The sequence below is a fragment of the Pelodiscus sinensis genome, chromosome 14 (genome assembly GCF_052426305.1).
Source record: "Pelodiscus sinensis isolate ZL-2025 chromosome 14, ASM5242630v1, whole genome shotgun sequence".
Lineage (NCBI taxonomy): Eukaryota > Metazoa > Chordata > Testudines > Trionychidae > Pelodiscus > Pelodiscus sinensis.
Window position 1 is genome coordinate 27423918 of NC_143065.1, and position 22896 is coordinate 27446813.

The 22896-nt window shown below is 38.9% G+C and overlaps 1 protein-coding gene across 6 annotated transcripts in view; it reads left to right on the top strand.

Annotated features, from left to right (window-relative positions):
• Nucleotides 1-22896, top strand: part of ADAMTSL3 (ADAMTS like 3) — a 395806-nt gene that overhangs the window by 266904 nt on the left and 106006 nt on the right. For all 6 annotated transcript variants that reach the window (XR_012895741.2, XM_006139251.5, XM_075897127.2 and 3 more), the window contains exons 8-11: nt 2787-2861; nt 12394-12551; nt 16422-16533; nt 20672-20810. Coding sequence is in view for 5 of the 6 variants with exons in the window: in XM_006139251.5 (XP_006139313.3) it covers nt 2787-2861; nt 12394-12551; nt 16422-16533; nt 20672-20810 (484 nt within the window). In the remaining variant the exon portion in view is untranslated. The remainder of the gene's footprint in view (nt 1-2786; nt 2862-12393; nt 12552-16421; nt 16534-20671; nt 20811-22896) is intronic.

Sequence of the window (22896 nt, forward strand, 5' to 3'; positions counted from 1 at the left end):
CCCATCAGCCAGGTTGGGGGAGAGAGGATCGTCTCCCCCGCCTTAGGGCCCTGGGCTGGGGTCTGGAGAGAGGGAGGGCCCGGACCCCCCTCACCTTCTCGCTCGAGGGATCGTCTGGGCGACCGAAGGGAGGGTTGACCGGGCGCAGTTTTATGAAGACCGGGAGCATCTGGGACAGCAACCGGGGCATTGGGGTGCCCGGGGCGGGGTGAGCCTGTGGACCCCGTAACAGGGCTGCTTTTGTAGGAGCATTGCCCGCAGGTTGAGGGAAGTGATTATCTGCTTCTGTCTGGCACTGGTGAAGTGACATCTGGAGTATTGTGTCCAGTTTGGGCCCCCATTACAAAAAAGGATGTTGACAAACTGGAAAGAGTCCAGTGGAGGTCAACAAAAATGATTGGAGGACTGAGGTACATGACTTCTGAGGAGATACTGGAACAGGGGATTTCATAGCAACCTTCAACTACCTGAAAGGGGACTCCAAAGAGAATGGAAGCTGTTCTCAATGATGGCAGTTGACAGAACAAGGCACAAAGGCCTAAAGTTGCAGTGGGGGAAGTCTAGGTTGAATATTAGGAAAAACTATTGCACTAGGAGGACAGTGAAGCACTGGACTGGGTTACCTAGGGAGGTAGTGGACTCTCCATTCTTAGAGGTTTTTAAGGTTAAGCTTGACAAAGCCCTGGCTGGGATGATTTAGTTGGAGTTGGTGCTGTTTTGAGCAGGGGATTGGACAAGATGATCCCCAGAGGTTTCTATCAATCCTAATTGTTTATCATTTGGAAATACAACAGTGATTTACTAGGAGAAATGTAAGGTGTGTTTATACAACATTATGTTCCTGGTTTGTGATTACTTTCCTGCAATTTTTTTTTTTTTTTTTTTTTGCACTGAGGGAAAAAACTGTGTATTTTGGGGGCTCTCAATGGGAAGACAGTAGGCTAGAAAGCTTTATCAGATTTTCACCATTGCTTCAGCTACATTCAGACCTGTCAACAGGGAGAGGAAAGGGGGTAACTGCCCCAGAGCTCAGCGATTCAGAAGGGTCCATGGCTGCTAGCACTTTAAATCCCCACCAGAGCCCTAGGGGGTGAGCACGCCAACCTCTGGGTAGTGCTGAGGGCTAGCTGCCCCAAGTCCTACCTCTTCCAGAAGTGCAGACCTGCCTCCCACCCCACCTTGCCCAGAAGCCAGGTGATTCTGTTGGCCTCCAGGGCTACATTATTTTTAAGTTTCGGAAGGCATATGTCTGTTTATGTTTTATCAAATGGCAAAATTCCTATCGAATTAAATGAAAGTACAATGAGTCTTGTCTTCCATCTCTCTTGCTACATTTCTTCATGCACTTTTCTTGTAGTAACCTACTTCAAGGCAACATTATAGAACCTAGGGTACGTCTAGACTACGCTGAAGTTTTGAAAGAGGATATGCAAATTCTGCAGGAATTTGCATATCTTCTTCCGATCTCATTTTTGAAAGTAGAGCTTTTGAAAGTGAAAGTAGTCAGCACATGTTTTTTCTAGAAACCCCCTGCCTTTTTCGAAAAGCCGCTCTTCCTCAAAAAATGCCAAAAAAACCATCCCAACTACTTTCACTTTTGAAAGCTCTGCTTTTGAAAGTGAGATCAGAAGAAGATATTCCATGGGAATTTGCATATCCTTTTTCGAAACTTCAGCGTAGTCTAGACATGGCCCTAGGCGTTACAGTAGGCAATTTATAGGATGATTTAAAGTGTTGTGGTATCTGCCTACAAAGACCATCTCTGTGTAGATATTGGCCAGTGTGGTTGATGTGTGAAGAAGTAGGTTTGTGGCGTTATGATTTTTGGGTTGGATCATGATGAATATAGGAAAGGACAGAGTCTGGGGTATGTCAGGTCTCTGTGGTATCATGCTTTCCCTCCAAAATACCTATGGGAATTTAGAACTCAGTAGAATGCCGATAGTTTTCAATATTGTATCTCCGATTCTAAGTGTGTGACACATGATGAAGTAGAGAGGACCCATATTCAGAATCATCAGACCCATCAGACCTTGGGTAAGTCACAGGTTGTCAGTCTATAAAATGAAGGCAGTAATACCCACATTTGTAAAGCACTCTGAGATCTATAGATAAAATTAGTGATGTATTTGTTAAGTATGATTATTGTTAAGGGACATTTAAGGGAAGAAAAAGCTTTTTACATTTGGATTGTCCTGTTTGATGCTGATTTAGTTTATAATTTTAACTTAGGACTGTTCCTGGAAGTAATGATCTTATATTGTAAGTTACAAGCAGACCTTGTTATAATTTGTTCTTAACTGATTTGTATAGTGTTATGTAGATGATTTATTTCCTGTAAATCCTGCCATTTATTGAAGTTATGTTATGCTCTAGGAAATGAGGTGGGTGCAAAATGAAACTGAAGGGCTGGGGAGCGGGTTTGCAAGAGTAAAACTCCATTTAGCAAATCCCTTAAGTCTTTCATATGATTAGAATAAAAAAAAGGACAATAAAGTATAAATATGCACCTAATGTACTACTGACATTTTAATTGTTTTTATTAATATAAAATAATTTACCAATAGCAAGAAGGGTTTACAAATCCATATGTAGGTCATCATAACTACATCATTTAGCAAATACTTTATGTATTATACTTAATAAAATAACATTATTTTAATAGAAACATTGTGGGACCCATTAAATATTTTCTGAGACGTATTTGACAGTTTTCAGTCTAGTTACTTGATGTGGTAATTCCCTGGTGCAAGATCATTTCTAAAACAGTTTCTTAATTTTCCTAGGGGAAGAAATTGTGATTGCTATACCTCATGGGAGCCGCAGTGTGAGACTTACACTGAAAGGACCAGCACACCTTGGTATGAGCAGTCTTATGTATTTTTAAACAGAATAAAACCAGACCTTTTTATTTAAGTTTATCTAAACTTTCAGGCTGTGTCTAGACTGGCATGATTTTGCGGAAATACTTTTAACGGAAATTTTTTTCCGTTAAAAGTATTTCCACAAAAGCGCATCTAGATTGGCAAGTGCCTTTGCGCAAAAGCATCCATGGCCAGTCTAGACGTGATTTTGCGCAAGAAAGCCCCGATCGCCATTTTAGCCATCAGGGCTTTTTTGCATAAAACAGTTCTTCCCTGTCTACCCTGGCCCTCTTGCTCAAGTATTCTTGCTCAAGAGAGATTTTTCCCGAGCTGGAGCATGAAAGCATTTGTGCAAGAAGCACTGATTTTGTTCATTACAAAGTCAGTGCTATTGCGCAAATTCAAGCGGCCAGTGTAGACAGCTGGCAAGATTTGTGCAAAAGAGGCTGCTTTTGTGCAAAATCTTGCCAGTCTAGACGCAGCCTCAGTGTTTTGGCAAGATCAAGGCCTTGATTCCTCTTTCCATTTTTAATTCTCAACCCAAACTATTCGTCCAGAACATTAATATTACATTGAATTTGAATTGTTTTCAAAGAGATTTGTATAAAAATCACAATTGTATGAATATATGTGTAGATATGTTTTTATAATGCTGAACTGGAATGTTTGTGCAGAATATCTAAAATAAAGTAAATTGTTCATGAGACTTGGAAAAACTTCTATAAAAACTATGTTCAGTGGAGGACTGAATGGGCTTTAGATCATTGGCACTTAGATACACCAGAGAGAGGCACTACTTACAAAGCTTTGAAGGGGAGGAGGAAGCAGCAGCAACTGGAAATCAGACTTGGAGCTCCAGTTACCAGTTCAATCCAGAAAAATCTGGTAATGACCCAATATGGGTTCCATGGCCTATGTGAAATGAGTAACGTGGTCTCAGTCTAGTTCCCCCTAGATATGTATTACAAAACCTACCATTATGACTACTGGGATTAAAAGATAACTCTCTCTGCAGTCTCAGCATAGAAGCCAAAGAATGACTGACCATGGAGATCTGAAGGTTTAATCTTGCAAAAGGTGTTGAGCCCTTTGCACTTGATTCAACCAAGTAATTATGCACATGCTTAACTCTAAGTGTATGAGCAGTGTCACAGAAATCAATCCATATATCTACTACTCAGTAAAATAAATGTATCAAAACTCAGTCTGAGTAAAGTTAAAGGATGTAAAGCAGTAAACTAACCTACAAAAAGCCTATACAGGAACAAAGCCATGGCTCCCAGGCTAGCTTTAGTCCTGGGAAATGGAGGATGCTGGCCATGAGCACCTCTTTCCCCAGCTGGCCAGAGACTCCTAGGAGGAGACATTGTCTATTACTATTTGGTAAGTGTCTCCCTCCCTTGCTACTGCAACTGTCCCTCTTTCACCACCAGTCTCCACTGTTTCCCCAACCAGCTTGTGCAGGTGGGCACTTCTTCTTTAGTCATTAGATGTGTAAAATCTTTGGGTATTTTTCCCACCTTACATCAGGAGTTTGGTGCCTTTTTGAAGCATTTATTTCCAAATGTCATCCAGGTGGTTCTTGGTTACATTTGTGGTTATTACCTAGAGTTCATTTCTTTACTAACAATCATTTTTTCCATACAGAATTTATCATTTAAATAGAAAATGTGAACATCCTCAGAGACAACAAAATAAACTTTTAAATCTGATATTTCAAACAATATTTTATTGGTGAAATTAAAAAACTTTTAGGGCTATTAGTCTAAATCATGATAATAAAAAGACTTTTATTGATGTGAGAAGTGTAAACAGCAAGAATGAAATATATTTTGGCTCCATATATCATGTGTTTGTTCTAAGACAATGTCATCATTGTTTTATTTAAAAGAATTTTAAATTACATTAGCTTTAAATTTTACAGCTGAGAATATTAAGGGAATCCCTACATGTAACTCTGAAAGATTTTATGAATGTAATAAAATTAGCTATTCTTGTCCACAAAACAAAAACTTCTATCAACTGGCTTTTTTAAAAATGTTGCAAAGTCTAATAGTTTATAGCAGAATTATTGTTCTCTGATTTGTTTTAGCCTTTTCTAATTATTAGTATTTGTGGAAGGGAGCTAGCTGATTGTTGCCTTGGCTTCAAGGAATCAGTGTAGCCAATGTTCCCCAACTACATGGCTCCTTTTAGCACACTAGCTCCAGTAAAGCTAGCCTCGGTCTGTGTACTCGTGCTGAGAGGTACTCTCCCAGCTGCAGTCTAGATCTACCCTTATGGGAGAAAGCTTATGAGATGCTCCTTCTTTCCTCTTACCTTCAATCTCACTAATTCCTCTGCAAATCTGAGAGGAGTCAGACACATTTGAACCATTATCTAGCACTCCAGATTCACTTAACCTATAATCTTAAAAATGATAAAAGTGGGAAAAAATGAGTGTTGGCCAGAAACAACAGTTTTTCTCACTCTGTGGTCAAATATTTACAATGGAGACACTTGGAAATATGCTACTGGACCATCTGTCTGTCCCCCTTATGTGACTGAAATATGTTCATGTTGTAAAGGTCACTTAATGACAGAGCCATATGCTTCTTTTATTTTCATGCAACCCATTGACTTCAGTGAGAGTATGTCAACATATTTAGGGGTGGACTTTTAGGAAGACTTATTTAAAATACCAGATGTTCCTCTGCTTGATAAAGAGGCTCTCTTGTTGGCTTGTTTTAGGCTAGAGTGTTTCTCTCCATCTTACAGTTTGAAACTGCTACCTGTGTTGGGCACCTTCTATGTAAAATCAGTAGCAGTTGCCATGTTTCTAGTGGACTTCATAGGGTATGTCTAGATTACATCCCTTTTCTTGAAAAAGGGATGTAAATTAGATACTTTGAAATTGCAAACAGTTTTTCTCACTCTGTGGTCAAATATTTACAATGGAGACACTTGGAAATATGCTACTGGACCATCTGCCTGTCCCCCTTACGTGACTGAGTTTAAATGGGGTTTAAATTTCCCATGCTTCATTTGCATAATGGCGGCCACAGATTTTTTTTTTCAAAAAAGTGCTTTTTGAAAGAAAAATGGTTGTTCAGACAGGGATCGTTTGAAAAGAAACCCTTTTTCGAAAGATCCTGTACTCATTTTTTCAGGAGTACAAGATCTTTCGAAAAAGGGTTTTATTTTCGAACAATCCCTGTCTAAACAGTGGTTTGTTTGTTTGTTTTTTTCAAAAAGCCCCTTTTCAAAAAAAACGTGGCCGCCATTAAGCAAATGAAGTGCAGGAACTTTAAATCCTAGCTTCATTTGCAATTTTGAAGTGTCTAATTTACATCCCTTTTTCGAGAAAGGGATGTAGTTTAGACACAGCCTAGAGTCTTCATTTATGGGGTCAGGACTCTGGGGTACATTTTTGTGCAGAGAGAGAAATAATTGTGAGAGGTTTGGAAATAAAATAGGTTTTGAATTGGGGTTGCTACTTGTGGTGGAAAGGCTTTCACAAAGAAGGAGGCTTTAAAGCATTTCATAAAGATGATCAGAATTTGGATTTGCCTGATCTTCTCTGGACGGAAGTACCACAGCTGGATCTCCTTGGCAGAGAATGCTTTGTTCCAATTTTCCCATGTTTCATCCTACTCTTTGTGATCTGCATTGTCCCAGAGAAGCACAGCTGTCATGATGATTCATAGATTAACATATAATCTTTCATGTAGCAGATAGCAGATTCCAAACTAAAAAGTGCTCCAGTTAACTGTTTTTTGTCAGTATATAATCATGTTGAGAAAGGGTCTACTTAATATATTCATTTTATGGACAATGTAAGATGTAACACATATTATTAAGCAATCAGCAAAGGGCATTGTGCTAGTCTCTTTACTAACATAAGAAATCATAGTCCCCGTCCCCAGGATCTTAAAGTTCTCATCACTTCACATTTTAATGCCTGTGTTTTGTGAATAGTGCAATAGGCAAAAGCATTGTCACTTTGCACCTAATTGAATTTTGAAACAAAGTTTTTTGTTTTGTGATAAATTATGCATTTTCTAATATTTGTTTAAAGAGCTTTAGAATCAAAAGAGAGACAGAGTCCTCAGAAAATAAGCCTCTTGCAAAAACAAAAAACCAGGAAAACCAGAAGCTAATATTTTTACAAGTGGCTAATGCTTGATAACCAAGTTCATGAACTTTGAGAGAGTGAGCTTAACTAGAAGAAACTGAACGATGCTGTATCTTTTCCCCCGTAGCAGATTTTTATTTTAGTTTATGCTATTTGCATTAGTTGAAGAATTAAGTATTTAGCCATACATACAAATACTTGTTTTTGTTCTTGGCCCGTATGAAAAGAAGTAGTATGCAGCTGATCATTGGAAAATAATAGTTGCTTTTATCCCAGCAACCCGTTTTCTCCTATGTGAGAATAATCCATGCAGGGGGAGAGGAAACTCCATGAATGTAAAATGTAGTATTTCCTGCATATTCTTATTCTGGCCATGGGATAGCCATCAATTTTTTGGATTTCCCCTCATTTAAGTCACATATTCCCATAATATCTACACAAATGATGGGAGATACACACAGGGCTTCCTTGTGAACATCCCAAGCTACTGTAGTGCTGCTGAGATCTTCTGACTCCTGCACTGCTGAGCCTGATGGACTTCAGTCTGTCTCTAAAACCATAGGAATTCATTTTTCCAGGGGATCCTTCAGCACAGCTAGTCCCACAAATTCCCTTCTGGAAAGAGAGGTTGTACATTGTAAAGAGGAAACAGCATAACATAGCTCTGGGTCCTCACCATAGTTGATGACTCCTTTAAGGCACCAGAAGAAGTTAACTCAACCATAACCTGAAGTTGTATAAACTTGGTCTGCTTTCATCAAGGGTTTGTCAATGAAAGAATCTGTAGCAGCCCAGCTGGTTTCCTACCTAGTCTCACTCTGTGAAGTTGGAATTCTGGCACACATGTGCATACACACACACCAAAAGGCTTCTATGGGTCAGGGTTGGGGAGCATGCTCTGGAGGGAAGGTTTCCCATTTCTGAAGGAGCATAGGGCTCACAGTTCTTCTGAGTGCTTGGTGGGTGGTTTAGTGAACTCTTTTTCTGTCATACCCTGTGGGCCAGGTGGTGAGCTCCTTTCTTATCTAGCAATTACTTATTGCATTGAAATCAATGGGAGCACTTGTGTGGGTCACTATTTCCTAGTAGGAATAAAGTATTCACAATACAAGTCTGTGCGGGTAATAACTTTATACACATACATGCAGCTCTCTAGATGTGAATAGTAAACATATGGTTATTTTAATTTTTTTTCTCAGAGACATTTGCTGAAGCCCCCTGGCAGGTTATCTGTAAATATTTCCAGATGCATAGATGGTAGCCTACAAACACAAAAACACAACAAAAAACAAGCAAACAAAACTCAGTGACTTATATATGTATTTTCAGAAGTAACTTTATAATGTTACATGTTAGTGATTCGATTTTGTTCTATATGGAAAGCTTATGATAACAGGCAGTGGCTTAGGCTGAGTGAGAATATATTGCTGCTAAGGTTATCTATTGTGCTGTGGAACAGTTCATCTCATTGTGTGTGACACATTTCCTTGGAAAATCTGAGTAGTTGGTTCTAAGTTCAGCAGAGACCTCCCCCTGAAATACAGACTGTCTCTGCACAGCTGTATCTTACAAATTGTTAAACACATTAAATTCCTCCCTGGTGTAGCTCTGTAGACTTTAATTACATTCGCTGGCATTGCACCAAAGATGAATTTGACCCACTATATTTTCAGATTAATTCCTAGCCAGTATGTGCAGTTTGACCTTTTTTTGTAAATTTTGTTTAATTAGTTTATTAAGAAAAGCTTATAGATTGGAAATGTTAACATATTGGTTTGGCTCAGCTCCCGGATGGATTAACCTTCACGTGTTTCACACCCTTCTCTGAAACTTAGGTGTCTTTTTTTCATGCTCTTATTGGGCCAAATTCTGAGAGGTCCTAAACACCTGCAGTTCTCATTGACTAGATCTGGAGATGCAAGTGTTCAGCAATTTCCCTTAATGAATTTCACTGTTGTAAGCCATGTACTCAGTTCCTGAAAAATAAAAGTCACTGTTGCCCATAAATATTTTTTTGTCTTTTTTCATAGCAGAAATGATCTTCTAACTGTGCCAGTATCTCTTAAACCTGTGGCATACAAAGCTTTTCGTGTAATCATTGGAAAAATAGTCAGATAAAAATAATATTAGTTTCTCTCTCATGTTTTTTCACTAAGAGTAAAAGTACTATAAAATGTTTGTTGATGTCGCTGTTGTTATTTTATTATCTGATCAGTTGTATTTCCTTAGAAAATGGGGCACTTGAATTTCTGATTGCTTTTTGATGGCTCTCAAAAGAATTTTACTCAACTTTATGCTAGATTTCCAACCCATGATCATGATGGAATTATCTTTTGTAGGAGTTTCTTTTACTGACATTTCTCTTAAAGCATGTACAGGATCCTCTCACTGTTCTATCCATTAAAAATAGAAGACGTTGTTTAGGATGCATTTGGTGGGCATTGGTTAGATTAATGCAGATTTTATACAGGTTTTTATTTTTTTTACAGTTTTACAGCTGAAGTTGTTTAAGGAAATGGCTGATCCTTCTAAAGTGACAACCATATTTTTCCTTTTTCTGGCTAGGGATAGAACAAGCTAATTTTGAGTCTAAAAAGATTTTAGAAAATGAGAGGCTGCTTCGAGAATGCATCTTTGACATGAAAAGGAGTGTCCAATAGCCATTTTCCTTACTTTTGTTTATGATCTAGGTAATTCTCTAGTGTTAACACTTCAAAAGCATCACTGCCATAGAAATTAAATTGAAATTTACAGCTAGCCTATTAGTCCTCTCCTAGTTTGGTTTCAGAAGTTTGGCTTCTGCAGGAAATTCCTCTGAGACAGTGTTGGTCACATATTCAGGGTAAGTCCGAGAAAAATAGCAACACTTTAAATTATTTGAGCATAATAAGAACAGTAATGAAAAGTTTTATTGTATGATACAGTACAGAATTTATTGCTCCAAAAGACAACACTTTCCTGCCTTGTGCCTAGATAGCCGTCAAAATTTCACATCCTATAAAATTTCCAATACTTTAGACTAATCCTTTTAGTTCTAATTTAATATAACCCCATCTTTTAAGACAATTTTAGCATCATTTCAGCTTTCTTTTCTCCCATATAGTCTCTGAGAATCATTTAACATCCTTGGATCTTATTTCAGTAATGGGATTAGGAATTGAGGCCTGCTCCTGCTCCTTTTGAGGTAAATGGCAAAACTCAAACCGTTTCAAGGGAGCAGGATCATACACTGCCTATTTTGCATATTAAAGAAAATTTTGACCAAAATGCTTGGATCTGATAATATGTTAAAGTGCCTTAACAAACTAATTCCAGTTCCTCTTGAACATAGGTATGTATTTTATAAAATAGACATTTTTGGGGAATTAGTTGTGCTATAGGCAGCCTCTGATTTAAAAAAACACCTCTTTACACCATTCTGTTTATGTACTTCATGCATAGCCTAGACATCACTGCATTCCCAGGTCGTTATAGAATAGAATCTGAAAATGGATCTGAATCAGGATTTTTTGTAACAAGAATTCATTCAGGATTTTAATCCAAGGCTCCAGATTGTTAAGGATTAGTGTATTTACTGTGCTTTATAAACTGCATCTCTTCATGAATGCTAAAAGCTTTTGTCACAAAGAGGCATTTAAAATATTATTACTTTAAAAAATTATTTTTATTGTATAATGCATATCTGCTAGGCTCCAAAGTAAACACTGAATATAATGCCTATTTCAGAATCTTGAAGCTTTTCTTCATATTCACCCAGACTCCAAAAGGGCAGATTCTATTACATCATTAAGATTTAGAATGGCTCAAAAAGCTATCTAAATTACATGAATTATTTTTAAAGAAAGCTAACCAATTATTTATATCATTAAGCAAATATTTTTTATTTTTGATGTCTGAATGTAGTGAGTCAAATTCATTGTTCTAATTCTACTCCTTTCAGTGGAGTAACGGTAGTTTGAACTAGGACGCCTAGTTCGAACTACTTTGTTTGTGCCCCGTGCAGCCGGGCTGCACGGGGTTCGAACGAGCGGGGTTTTAAAAATGGCGGCACCTCGCTTATGCAAATGAAGCCCGAGAAATTCAAATCCCGGGCTTCATTTGCAAGTGCGGTATGCCTACATTACCCTCCTAGTTCGAACTAGGGGGGTAGTGTAGACATACCCTAAGAGTGTAACCAGTCCCTCATTCCAAAGCAAGCATTCAATATTGCTTTTCAGCACTGGGCAAGTACAATGTTATGGAGTAGCCAGAAATTTACCTTTCTTAATATCTTCATCTGGTTTCAGACACTATAGGACAGTAGACATGTGGGTGATTATCTCATAACTTATTTGTTTCTACCTTTTGGAAAGTGTTGTCTACTGTTTTATTCTGTTTCCCAGGAGTACAAAATATCAGTGGAAAGGTTTTCATCACGACCTATTCTAAGACTATGACATCCCTTATGCAGAGCTGCCATTAGAGGTCTTTGTTAACACTGTAGATATTCAGACATTATAGCTCTCAGATTCTTAGAAGAGTAAAGATATTGAGGTAGTTGTCTAGTGATAGTGAAAACTTCAAGAAATAAAGGAAACAAGCTTTTGAGAGACTGAATGAGGACACTGATTGACATGGATTGCATAATAACATGAGTACATTTTTCTTCATGTGGAGTGCACTGTCCACTGTGTATCAATACCTGCAGTTTATCATACTGAATCTATTGCTTGATACATAATATTGAATTAATTGTTTTGGGTTAAACAGTATTAATAGTACTTCTTTCTGTATCCTATGGAAAGGAATGGTGTGATCAGGCAAATAATTATTGCATCCAAAGAATGCTCAGCGAGCTACTTCATGAATGTATGTATCGTCCTACATCACAAAAGCTAGTACAGTAAAACTCCAATAGTCTGGCATCTAATTGTACGGCACTTCCAGTAGTCTGGCATCAAAATGGCAAGAGCCTAGTAAGTGAGCTTTGGCAAAAAATGAGTCACAAGGCAGCAGCTGAACTGAGCGAAACCGGACGGGACCAAGTCAGTCTGCTGCTGGGATTGTGTGATGCTGGACAGTACTTGTGCTACAATAAAAAGGGTTAAAAACACTTTATATACAGTGTGTGTGTGTGTGTGTGTGTGTGTGTGTGTGTGTGTGTGTGTGTGTGTGTGTGTGTGTGTGTGTGTGTGTGTGTAACCAATTTATAGTATCTCCTGATAGTCTGGCATATCCGATAATGCGGCACCGCCTAGGTCCCAAAGGTTACAGATTATCGGAAGTCTACTGTAGTGTTCTCTGCTCATGCAGTTTTCCTATGCACATGCCCAGCTACTTCTTGTATGTCATGATTTGTTCAAATTATTTTCTGGCATACTTGAAAATAAATATATATTCTGTTTAGCCTAATCAATTATATGTTTTCTTTGTTAGTTATTGAGTCAAAGACACTGCAGGGAGACCAGGGAGAACACAGCTTTAATGCCCCTGGAATATTTGTTATAGAAAACACAGCTGTTGAATTTCAGAAGAGTTCAGATAGAGAAACTATGAAGATTCAAGGACCTCTGGGAGCAGATTTCATTATCAAGGTAGGATATGTGTTTAGCCATGTTGTAAGATGCCAATATATTAGAAGTATATTGGGATGGAACATAAAGGAGATATCATCAAACTTCTAAGTTCAGGCAGATGCATACCAGGAGATTAAAGACTACATTTTTAGGAGGGTGGGCAAAGTTTTTCCTACGGGAACTAAGTGTAAAGAACATTCTACCTGTATTTGTGCATTGGGTGAAAGGGTTCCATATTTTAAATATTGGTTCAAGCAGGGAAATATGAAGACGATGATGAATCTACTACATGCATATTTTCACACATTATTTGTACATTCTTATTTGGTATGTTCAAACATATGGCCTGTATCTGTAGTTATGGACTCTGATTTTAATTGCCTATTTTGTAAATGAAAATTAGATTTTCTAAATATTTCCTCTCCACAGTGATTTGAGCTTTATGGAGTTAATTAGAAGGTCAATAACCTTAATTATTAATAGTATGCACAGTGGCTGTAGTCATGTTTGTCCCATGACATTAAAGAAAAAAGGTGGGTGAAGTTAATAAAAGATATTGACTCGCTCATCTTGTCTTCCTAATTATTAAAACATTACAAATGTAAGATAAAATACAAAATGTTTCTTCTTTTGTCTGAATTGTTTTCTTTCACCGCACCTTCAGATAATTTCTTCTTAAGTTACCATTGGTGATTGGTTATCTGGAAATTTTCTCTTTCTTTTAGGGTAACAAAATGCCTTTCTGGGTTTAAAATCTTTTATTTGAAGAAAATGCCAAAAGTTATATGTGCATAACATGTAACTCCCAGGAGAGAAACAAAATTACCAAGCTTTAATACAGTTCATTTATGGTGTCCAATTATTTTTACAGTTATTACTATGATTTTTATGCACAATGGCATATGTACATTTGGGAAAAAACAGTTTACATTAAATATCCACCAACATAAAAATGTCCTCAGGAGCCATCCATAATTAAGCAAATATCTCGTATGTTCCCATGCTTTGAAGATTGTTAAACTCTGTCTTTAGTTGATCGTGCAGGATAAGGATGTTAAATTGTGATTAACTGGCTAATTGTGTAGTCGATACAATTTGTATTGACTACATGATTAGTCGATTAGGGGGCCCTCCAGAGCCGCAGCAGGAGATGGCTGGAGTCGGGACTGAAGGGTCCTGCCTTATGCCAGCTCTGGACCGCTGCAGCTCTGAATTTTAAATGTAGTGAGAACCTCCGGGCTCTTACCACATTTAAAATGCAGTAGCGCAGCATCCTAGATTGGCGTGAGCCAGGAATACTCGGTCTCAACTTGTGCTGGGTCCAGCAGCCTTTGTTCGCAACAGCCCACGCTGTCCATGGACAGGGGCTACTGTCAGAGCAGCCTCTGTTCATGATGGCCAGGGCTGGTTGTGGCCTGGGCCACCACAGAGACTGCTCCAGCAGCAGCCCTTGTTCATGGTGGCCAAAGCTGGCTGTGGACAGTTGCTGCTGCCAGAACAGCATCTACCCATAGCAAGCCTCAGCCTGCTGTGGGCAGAGGCTGCTTTGCAGAATCCTCCCCTGTCTCCCCCCGCTGCCTCTGATAGAGGCGGGGAGCAGGAGGGACAATAGGGAGACAGTGCTGGAGGGTGGGGGGGGGGCGGAACCAGCTTTTAAAATGGCTTCCCCCAGCACAGGCTCCTCTCCCATCCACCCCCCTTGCTGCCTCTCATACAGAGGCAGTAAAGGGGTTGGGGGGAAGTGAATAGTTGAGAACTCCATTTGACTACAAGATAAGCATAAGCTTATTGGGTAGTCCAATAGTCGACTACTCTCTTGCATCCCTAATGCAGGGGGAACCATATCTACAAACAGGGTCCCTGCACTGAAATTTCCTTGCCTTCAGTCTTTGACTGCAGAAGGAAATTGTGTTTTTAAAGCTACTGTTCAAGAGTGGTAATATAATTAGTATAGATAATTTAGCTCTCACCATTGGTGGCAAAACCTGCCTGCTATTAGCTTGACACTTTCATTTCTTTGTGAAGATTCTGTAGGTATTATTCTTGTGTGCATATAGGCCCATATAGGATTTAGCATTTTGACCTTTCTAATGCAGTCCTAGAAAAGCATTCAGTAGCTGAAGCAAATGACTGGAACCTGTTGTATTTTAATTTATAAATAGTGTCTTTCATTTATAGGCCATGTTCCAGCCCCAAAATGCCAAAGGACATTATAAATTAAATATAGAAAGCGGAAGCTGTTCTTACAGCACATCGCAACACAACAAAAGAGTTTAAGAGGAAAAGGGAATGAGAAATACTATCTAATTAAAGCTGTTGATGTAATTTACATGGGCAGCCAAACTGAAATTTAGCCAGACCCTGAGGTTAATACCTTTACTACAGTGAAAAGTACCATGGCTTTGTGAATAACCAAAGCAACCAGGATCTCAGGTTTAAATTTCATCCAAAGGCTAGTGTTACAGTACTCCCTAGCAAAATGATGTAGCATTGGTTTAGTATTAAATCTAAGAAAAGATTGTCACCTCCTGAAGTACCAGTCCCATTTTCAGCAGCTTGCTAGGTTTCCCTTACAGTATGTTTACATTTCAATAAAAAAACATAGCACCGTTTCTCATAGCCTGGGTCAACTGATCTGAGCTTAGAGAGCTTGGGCTAAAAATTACAGTGCAGGTATGTGGGCCCGTGCAGTTTTATAGTTTGATGGCCTGAGCCTCACAAGCCCAAGTCAGCTGATTCAGGACAACTATAGTCATCATGCTATGATGACTGCGTTTATGAATTTGGATTATGAATGGCCTTTATACAGTGTTCTTTTATCAGGCATAGATGCAGCCTTTGGAGCTGTCCATTCAAGTATTGATCATAGCTCATTATTTGGTATGAGTGCAAGTCCCTTCCAGTCTTATGATTCTATGATTAGTTATTGATCTGGCCACATCACAGACTGACTCTATGCAGCTTTTAAAAGTGCACAAAATAATCAATAATTTGTCCATAGGCAAGGAAATCATAGTTTTTTTAGTTGAAAAGGACAAATTTCTGTTTATGAACGAGACAGGAAATCATAGGGTTTTTTTAGTTGAAAAGAACAAATTTCTGTTTATGAACGAGACAGGTTTTCAAGCACCACAGAATGCTTCCCCAGGTTTCTCTCATATCCTGGAACCAATATGGCTACAACAACACTGCAGCTAAATGATCTTATATCATAACTCGTTTCAATAGAAGTTATTTGTTTTGTATGTTATAGAAATCAACTGATGCACAGTATTTGACACCTCAGATAATATGTTCACATCTAACTTGATCCTGATCTTAGCTGAACAGGAATCAATATGCCTGTACTCAATTAAAGTTCTACACCCATATACAGCCTCTCCTCTACTTACGAACCGGTTACGGACCAAGCAGTTGGTCGTAATTCGGTTTGTTCGTAAGTCGGACCCCATAGAGTTACACGCGATCGCGCTGTTCGTAAGCGAGGATCATGTTTGAAACTCGGGGTCCACCATTTACGACAGCTTCGGTCGTAAGTCAACTCTTTGCAACTCAGGGACCGGCTGTATTCACAACAGAATTTTGAAAATGTAGATTGTAGTGCTATAAAGCAGCAGGGCACATCCAGGAGCTTTGCCAGCAAGAGAAAAAAAATCACCAGAGGGACTTCTCAGCACGGTTACATAATTACAGGAGACTAATTTGAAAAGGCAACATACAAATGTTTGATTATTAGAAACTTCTGTTTTTGTTGCCCCAGATTTCTTTCTGGTTTTCTGCCTATTGCCATACAGCTCTCTACATTGTTATTTCATTTGAGTTATGTTGTGAAATTTCATGAACATTGGCATACAGTATACAAATGTGTTGTAATGGAAATCTCTTTAGACCAGGTATATTGCCCCAAAAGACAGTGTGGTTCAGTTCTTTTTCTATCAGCCCATAAGTCATCAGTGGAGACAGACCGAGTTCTTCCCGTGTACTGTAACGTGTGGAGGAGGTAAGTAACAGCTGTGGCTCAGGAGAGTTTACAACTGTGGATCATGAATGGCTTTCATACATTGTTCTTTTCTAAATCAATTAAATAAATTTATGATGTTTTGCACATTTGTTGTTGCTCAACTAAATGACGGTACAAAGTAATATCTGCAATTAATATAAACATATTCATTGAATTTTATTGTTTTACATACTATTGAATGTCAGTGTACAGATCATAAATAATCTTATAAAAAGATTTAGAAAAATAAAGCGAGGAGAGTTCAAGTGACATGGGGCTAGACATGAGAGAGAATGGATTGCAATATGAAGATTACAGGAAGATCAAATGTGAAGCTAGAGATTAAGAGACAGAAGAGAGGAAGAAGACATTTTTGGATATAGATTTAAATTTTAGCATGAGAACGCTAGAGCAGTGCTAATAAATAGGAAAGTCAGTAGATTGAAGTAAAGAGAGATGAGGTAGCTAAACAATGAGGCAAAATATTCACTGTTCACAATGGACCAAGTATTGTATCGGACCAAGAGAAATGGCCAAAGTCAGGATTTTTTGGCAAACTGCCATATTCTTCCTCAGAAACGGAGGTCAGGTTGTAAGTACATGGGTTATAGTTTTGCTGTATCCAAAGTATGAAACCTGTGAGTGCGAGAAGTGCTTAGAAGGTGAAATTTCTAATGTTTAGCAACCAGCAAAACTTGCATTGCAAAAAGAAATTGAGGGTCAAGGTAACTTTAGAGTTTCTAGTGGAGCCACTTGGAAAGATAAGAATATCATAGACAATGAAAAGCTGGGAAAGAGGGAGGGATAGAAAGAGAGTGATACAAAAGAAATGACACGGTGCTTAAAAGCCACTTTTAAAGCTCACTCACTTGACTACAATTTTATTTGCTTTGCCTGGATTCTCCACTACAAGCGGATGTGGTAGACAGTGGTAGCTTCAGCCTAAACCCCAGCCAGGTGGTCACGGTGAAAGTCAGAACAGAAGGGGGCCTACTCCAACTTCCACAGATGGTTTAAACTCCAGAGTTTACACGACCAGTTATAATGCCCCCAGGGATTAGGATTGCACATCTTAGTTCCTGCTTTTGCCTTGCACTTATGACATCCTGTCTTTCCCTTGCACAGAGTTGGTGGTTGGGGAAGTAATGGTCATACTAGGGCTCGACAATCTATGTAATCTACTCGCCCATGGTGAGTAGATTACATCCTGGAAGAACCGGGTTCAGGCGATCTGCGCATGTGCAGAACGCCGGACAGCACGGCTGGCGAGTGGGGCTCGCCGCAGCTCGGCAAGCCCTAGACATAGGAATAGGTGGCATAATAATTTCCTCCTTTACTCCAGTGCAGATTCATTTGACATGGGGAAATTCTCCAGGGGGCAGTCTGATAATAATGCTCCTTTACTCATTCTCTTAGGGTGTGTCTGCACAGCAAGGTTTAACTCAAAATAAGGCTACGCAAATTGAGCTACATCAGTTGTGTAGCTTATTTTGAAATAGCTCAATTCAAAATTGGGAAAATCTTACACAGTGCTTATTTCGAAACAGAGCATTCTTCCTCCAACTTCCCTTACTCCTCATAAAATGAGGGTTACAGGAGTCGGAGTAAGAAGTCCTCCAGCTTGGCAGTATTCCAACACTATTTCAAAATAACTGCCTGCTGTGTAGACGCAGACTACGTTATTTTGAAATAATGTTGCTTTGTAGATATGCCTTAAGAGACTACACTACAGGTTAAACTTCTCTAGTCCATCACCCTCATGACCTGACCAGTGTCAAACTGGAGAATTTGCTGAATCATGGAAGGTCAGTGTTGTCTAGAGGCATTACCAACACTTCTACTGCTTACTATGCTGTTAGAGAACATTTGGGGTAAATTAGAGCAAAATAACAGCACTGAACACTGAGAACCAGGACCGGTGGCTGTAACCAAACTTTGTGGGACTTCAGGAAACTTGACCACACCCATGATAAGTGTACATCTGGCTAACTGAAGTCTTGCTGGACCACTGATGTTGCCAGACCAAAGAGTGACAGATTAAAGAGGTTCAACCCTGTAGTTTTACTCATGTAGACTTTAAAAATAAAAAAATATATAAAATTGTGCGCATTGCAAACAGGGAAAGCTCATCGAATACCTTACTTGCTAGGTTTATGGCTCACATCCAATCTAAGACAATGTTGTTTTGAAATTTACTACCTGATGGCTGCTTGTTCTCTTTGAAATTAGCTGGTGGCTTCAGTGCATTTCCTTGTGGATGGATATCTATATTAAGAAATCAACATCTTTATCAACGAAGTTTGGTGTTTCTGTTGGCAGTTCTGAGAGAGAGGCCAATGAATAAATGAGCTTGGAGACTGAGCCACACTACATACTGACCCCAGATAAAAGCAGTGTTGAGAACTACATGTTACTGGGGAAATTTGTACTACTGCTGCCAAACCTATTATATTATATGGAAGATTTGGTCTCCATCTGAGCTCTTTTACCAGCACTACAATGACTCCAACATTTCAGATAGAAACAGTTCCACACACCAAAAAATTAGAAACAGCTGCATCACCAGAATATCATTTCTCAGTTGGATCACTCCATATTCAGTTCAGTAATCTTTGTGTAGGGGAAGTACGGGCTTCGGAGAGCAGAGAGGAGAGGTATGTAATTGGGAATGGCTCGTAAAATACAGTCAAATACAGATAAAAGGGAAATCTTTAAAAACATGAATGAATTTTGTTTGCACCTTGTAATTCTTCTGTGTCTCTGGATGCTTACAAGAACTGGTACCTGCAGGCTTTAAAGTGCTGGAATTAGTTAGCATTTCTTTATGGTTATCACTGTCATGCATGATGACACTTGGATCAGCCAAGAGACACATAAGTGTCACTATTGATATGTGATACTTTAGCATTTTCAGTAGACATATTTATGGTATTCGTTTGTTCACTCCATTTGGTTATTCATTCTTGTGGTTTCATCCTTTTTCTTTATATAGCACATACCAGAACATCCTTCTTGTCTTCTCTGTTTCAGTCAAAGATAATTTCTGTGAATGAGTCCTTTTTTTCTTAGCCAAAAAAGCAGCCTAGTGGTTTATTAAACTCAGTGGTTTATTAAATTCAGATCTTTTCTGTTAACCAGTGGTTTACGCAGATATTTGCACCAAGTCATTACTTCAGATTTTTTTCTTGGCTCTTTAACTAGGAATGTTCTTGAAAATATTTTTTGGTTTTCTACAGTTTAACTTAACAATGTCTTTGGACCTCATCTTCAATTCCTCTGGCTTTCTGTTTTAAGTATTTTTCTTCCCACAAATAACCACCTAATATACCTCTCAGTAGTACACTTAGTAAACCTTTCTGTGTGGGCTTTATAAGTGTGGACGTACAACACACCAATCCACTTGTGCTCCTCAAGAAAGTGACAAGTGAAGTGTCCCTATAGATGTTTAACTTCATCTGTTAAGAATGTAGGTTATTTTGAATTTCTTCCTAAAACACTATGGGTATGTCTACACTACCCCGCTAGTTCGAACTAGCGGGGTAATGTATGCATACCGCACTTGCTAATGAAGCCCGGGATTTGAATTTCCCGGGCTTCATTAGCATAAGCGGGGAGCCGCCATTTTTAAATCCCCGCTGCTTCGAACCCCGTGTAGCGCGGCTACACGGGGCTCGAACTAGGTAGTTCGGAATAGGCACCCTAGTCCGAACTACCTAGTTCGAGCCCCGTGTAGCCGCGCTACACGGGGTTCGAAGCAGCGGGGATTTAAAAATGGCGGCTCCCCGCTTATGCTAATGAAGCCCGGGAAATTCAAATCCCGGGCTTCATTAGCAAGTGCGATATGCATACATTACCCCCCTAGTTCGAACTAGGAGGGTAGTGTAGACATACCCTATCAGAATAAAGGTCAAGAGTCTATTGATGTTAATCAGTACAGCTATCTTGACATCAGTTGCTTACGCCAGGTGACGATATGGCACTGTATGTCTGAGTACAGCTTGTCCTCATTTAAAAGAAAAATACAAATATCACTGCATTTAATTGTATGTATAATTCAGTATTTGAGAAAAGAAAGCTGTTTGAATCTATCTCCCTTCATCACAAGCATTAGCATATTCATCTTTTGCTCCCATGTTAGGTTATCAGCTTAATTCTGCTGAATGTGTGGATATTCGTTTGAAGCGAGTTGTTGCTGATCACTACTGTCACTATTATCCAGAAAATAAAAAACCAAAGCCTAAACTAAAGGAATGCAATATGGATCCCTGTCCTTCTAGGTTTGTATGACAAATATGTAAGTTGGATGTTATTTTTAGTTAATAAGGAGTAGGTAAAATCACATTTATTTGACTTTTGACACATTTTCATCTTCAAGACTGCTTAATCGTAGCTGTTCAGGAGATTAAAGAAAGTCTGGCAGTTGGCAGCAACATGAACAGACTTGTAACAACTTCCTCGGTCTTTTACAGTAGAATGGCAATGTATGATTTATGGAGATGGTTTCAGTAGTCCATTTGTTTTTGTTCATGGCTTACCTCTGCTGCAGATTTCTTGGAGAGCACTATGGATATGTTTACCCTACCATTAGAACAGCACATGTAAAACTACTCAAGATAGCTTTGGTTGAACTAGCTCACCAAACATAGCAGTATGGCTGCTGTGGCCCAGACAACAGTATGGGCTAGCCACCCCCAAAAAAGCACTTAGGGTCCTAGGTGAAATTGTACTCATGTGGCTAGTCAGAACTACTGCAGTTACATTACTGTTTTAAAAAGCTATCTTAATCAAAGCTAGCTTGGATATATTTATTCAGGCTGCATTTGTGCTTCTTGATTGTGATGCAGACATACACTATGGCTACGTCTAGACTGCAAGCCTCATTTGAAAGAGGCTTTTTTGAAAAATATTTTCAAAAAAGCCTCTTTCGAAAAAGAGCATCTAGATTACAACCAGTACTTTCGAAAAAGCAAGCCACTTTTTCGAAAGAGAGCACCCAGGCAGTCTGGATGCTCTCTTTCAAAAAAGCACAGTTTGCATTACATAGCTTCTTTTTTCGAAAGAGCACTTTCATAAAAAGGCATTCTTCCTCATAAAACAATGTTTTCTGCGGTCGAAAAAACTGCCACGTTCTTTCGATTTACTTTTGAAAGAACGCGGTGGCAGTGTAGACACAGGGGAAGTTTTTTTAAAAAAAGGCCACATTTTTCAAAAAGACCCTGTAGTCTAGACACACCCTATGACACTAGTGCATACATTTTGTAGGATTATGTGAACATGAGGCACTATATGTCTGCTTTTGGATTTAACAATGCTGTCATATGCTATTCAGGATTTCTCATTAAAGGCAGCTCCATTCCTCATTCAGCATAAGGTTCTTGCACGTGGTTTATCCTGGTTTATCCATCTGTCAGCTAAAAAAATTTCATTCACCATTTTCACTCTGTAGTTGGTCACATAAAAGAATCCCCCAAAAACTTCAATTACCATTACAAGATAGTTAGAAAAAAATAATTGAAAGTAAAGGTACTTCTGATGCAAATGCCACTGAATGTTATTGCCAAATTGTGAAAGCTACAGTATATATGAATTGTACAGTTATATTTAAAACTAACTTTTGGATTGTCTGGTGATGTTTCCTGGCTGTGCTGAAGTATCTTAAAATAACTTCACAGTGTCAAGTCTCAGAACCTAACATTAATATGCCATCTGTCTGGACTAGCATTATATATAAAAAGAGAGAGAAACATTCTCAATGGTTTTAATTTCCTATAACTAAACTGTCCATTTCCTTTAATCCATGTTAAACATAATCATTGATGGTGACCTTCACTAAATATAGATGCACAGATTTTAAAGTTCTTTTCTAAAATGCCAGTTGATAAGCAGAATAGCAAGACTTTAATACAGTTTTGTCTGAAAAAGTTGTGGTATATAACAGGTAGAAAAGTATCATATAATCATAGAGGGCTAGAAGGAGGTCATCAGATCCAGCCCCCTGTCCAAAGCAAGACCAACCCTAACTAAATCATCCCAGCCAGGGCTTTGTCAAGCTGGGACTTAAAAACCTTTAGGGATGGAAATTCCACCACCTCCCTAGGTCACCCATTCCAGTGCTTCCCCACCCTCCTAGTGAAATAGTTTTTCCTAATATCCAACCTGGATCTCCCCAACTGTAACTTGAGATCATTGCTCCTAGTTCTGCCATCTGTCACTACTAAGAACTGCTTCTCTTCATCCTCTTTGAAACCTCCCTTCAGGAAGTTGAAAGCTGCTGTCAAATCCCCCCTCATTCTTCCCTTCTTCAGACTACATAAGCCCAAATCCCTCAGCCTCTCCTTGTAAGTCATTGCAGACTTGAGGAAT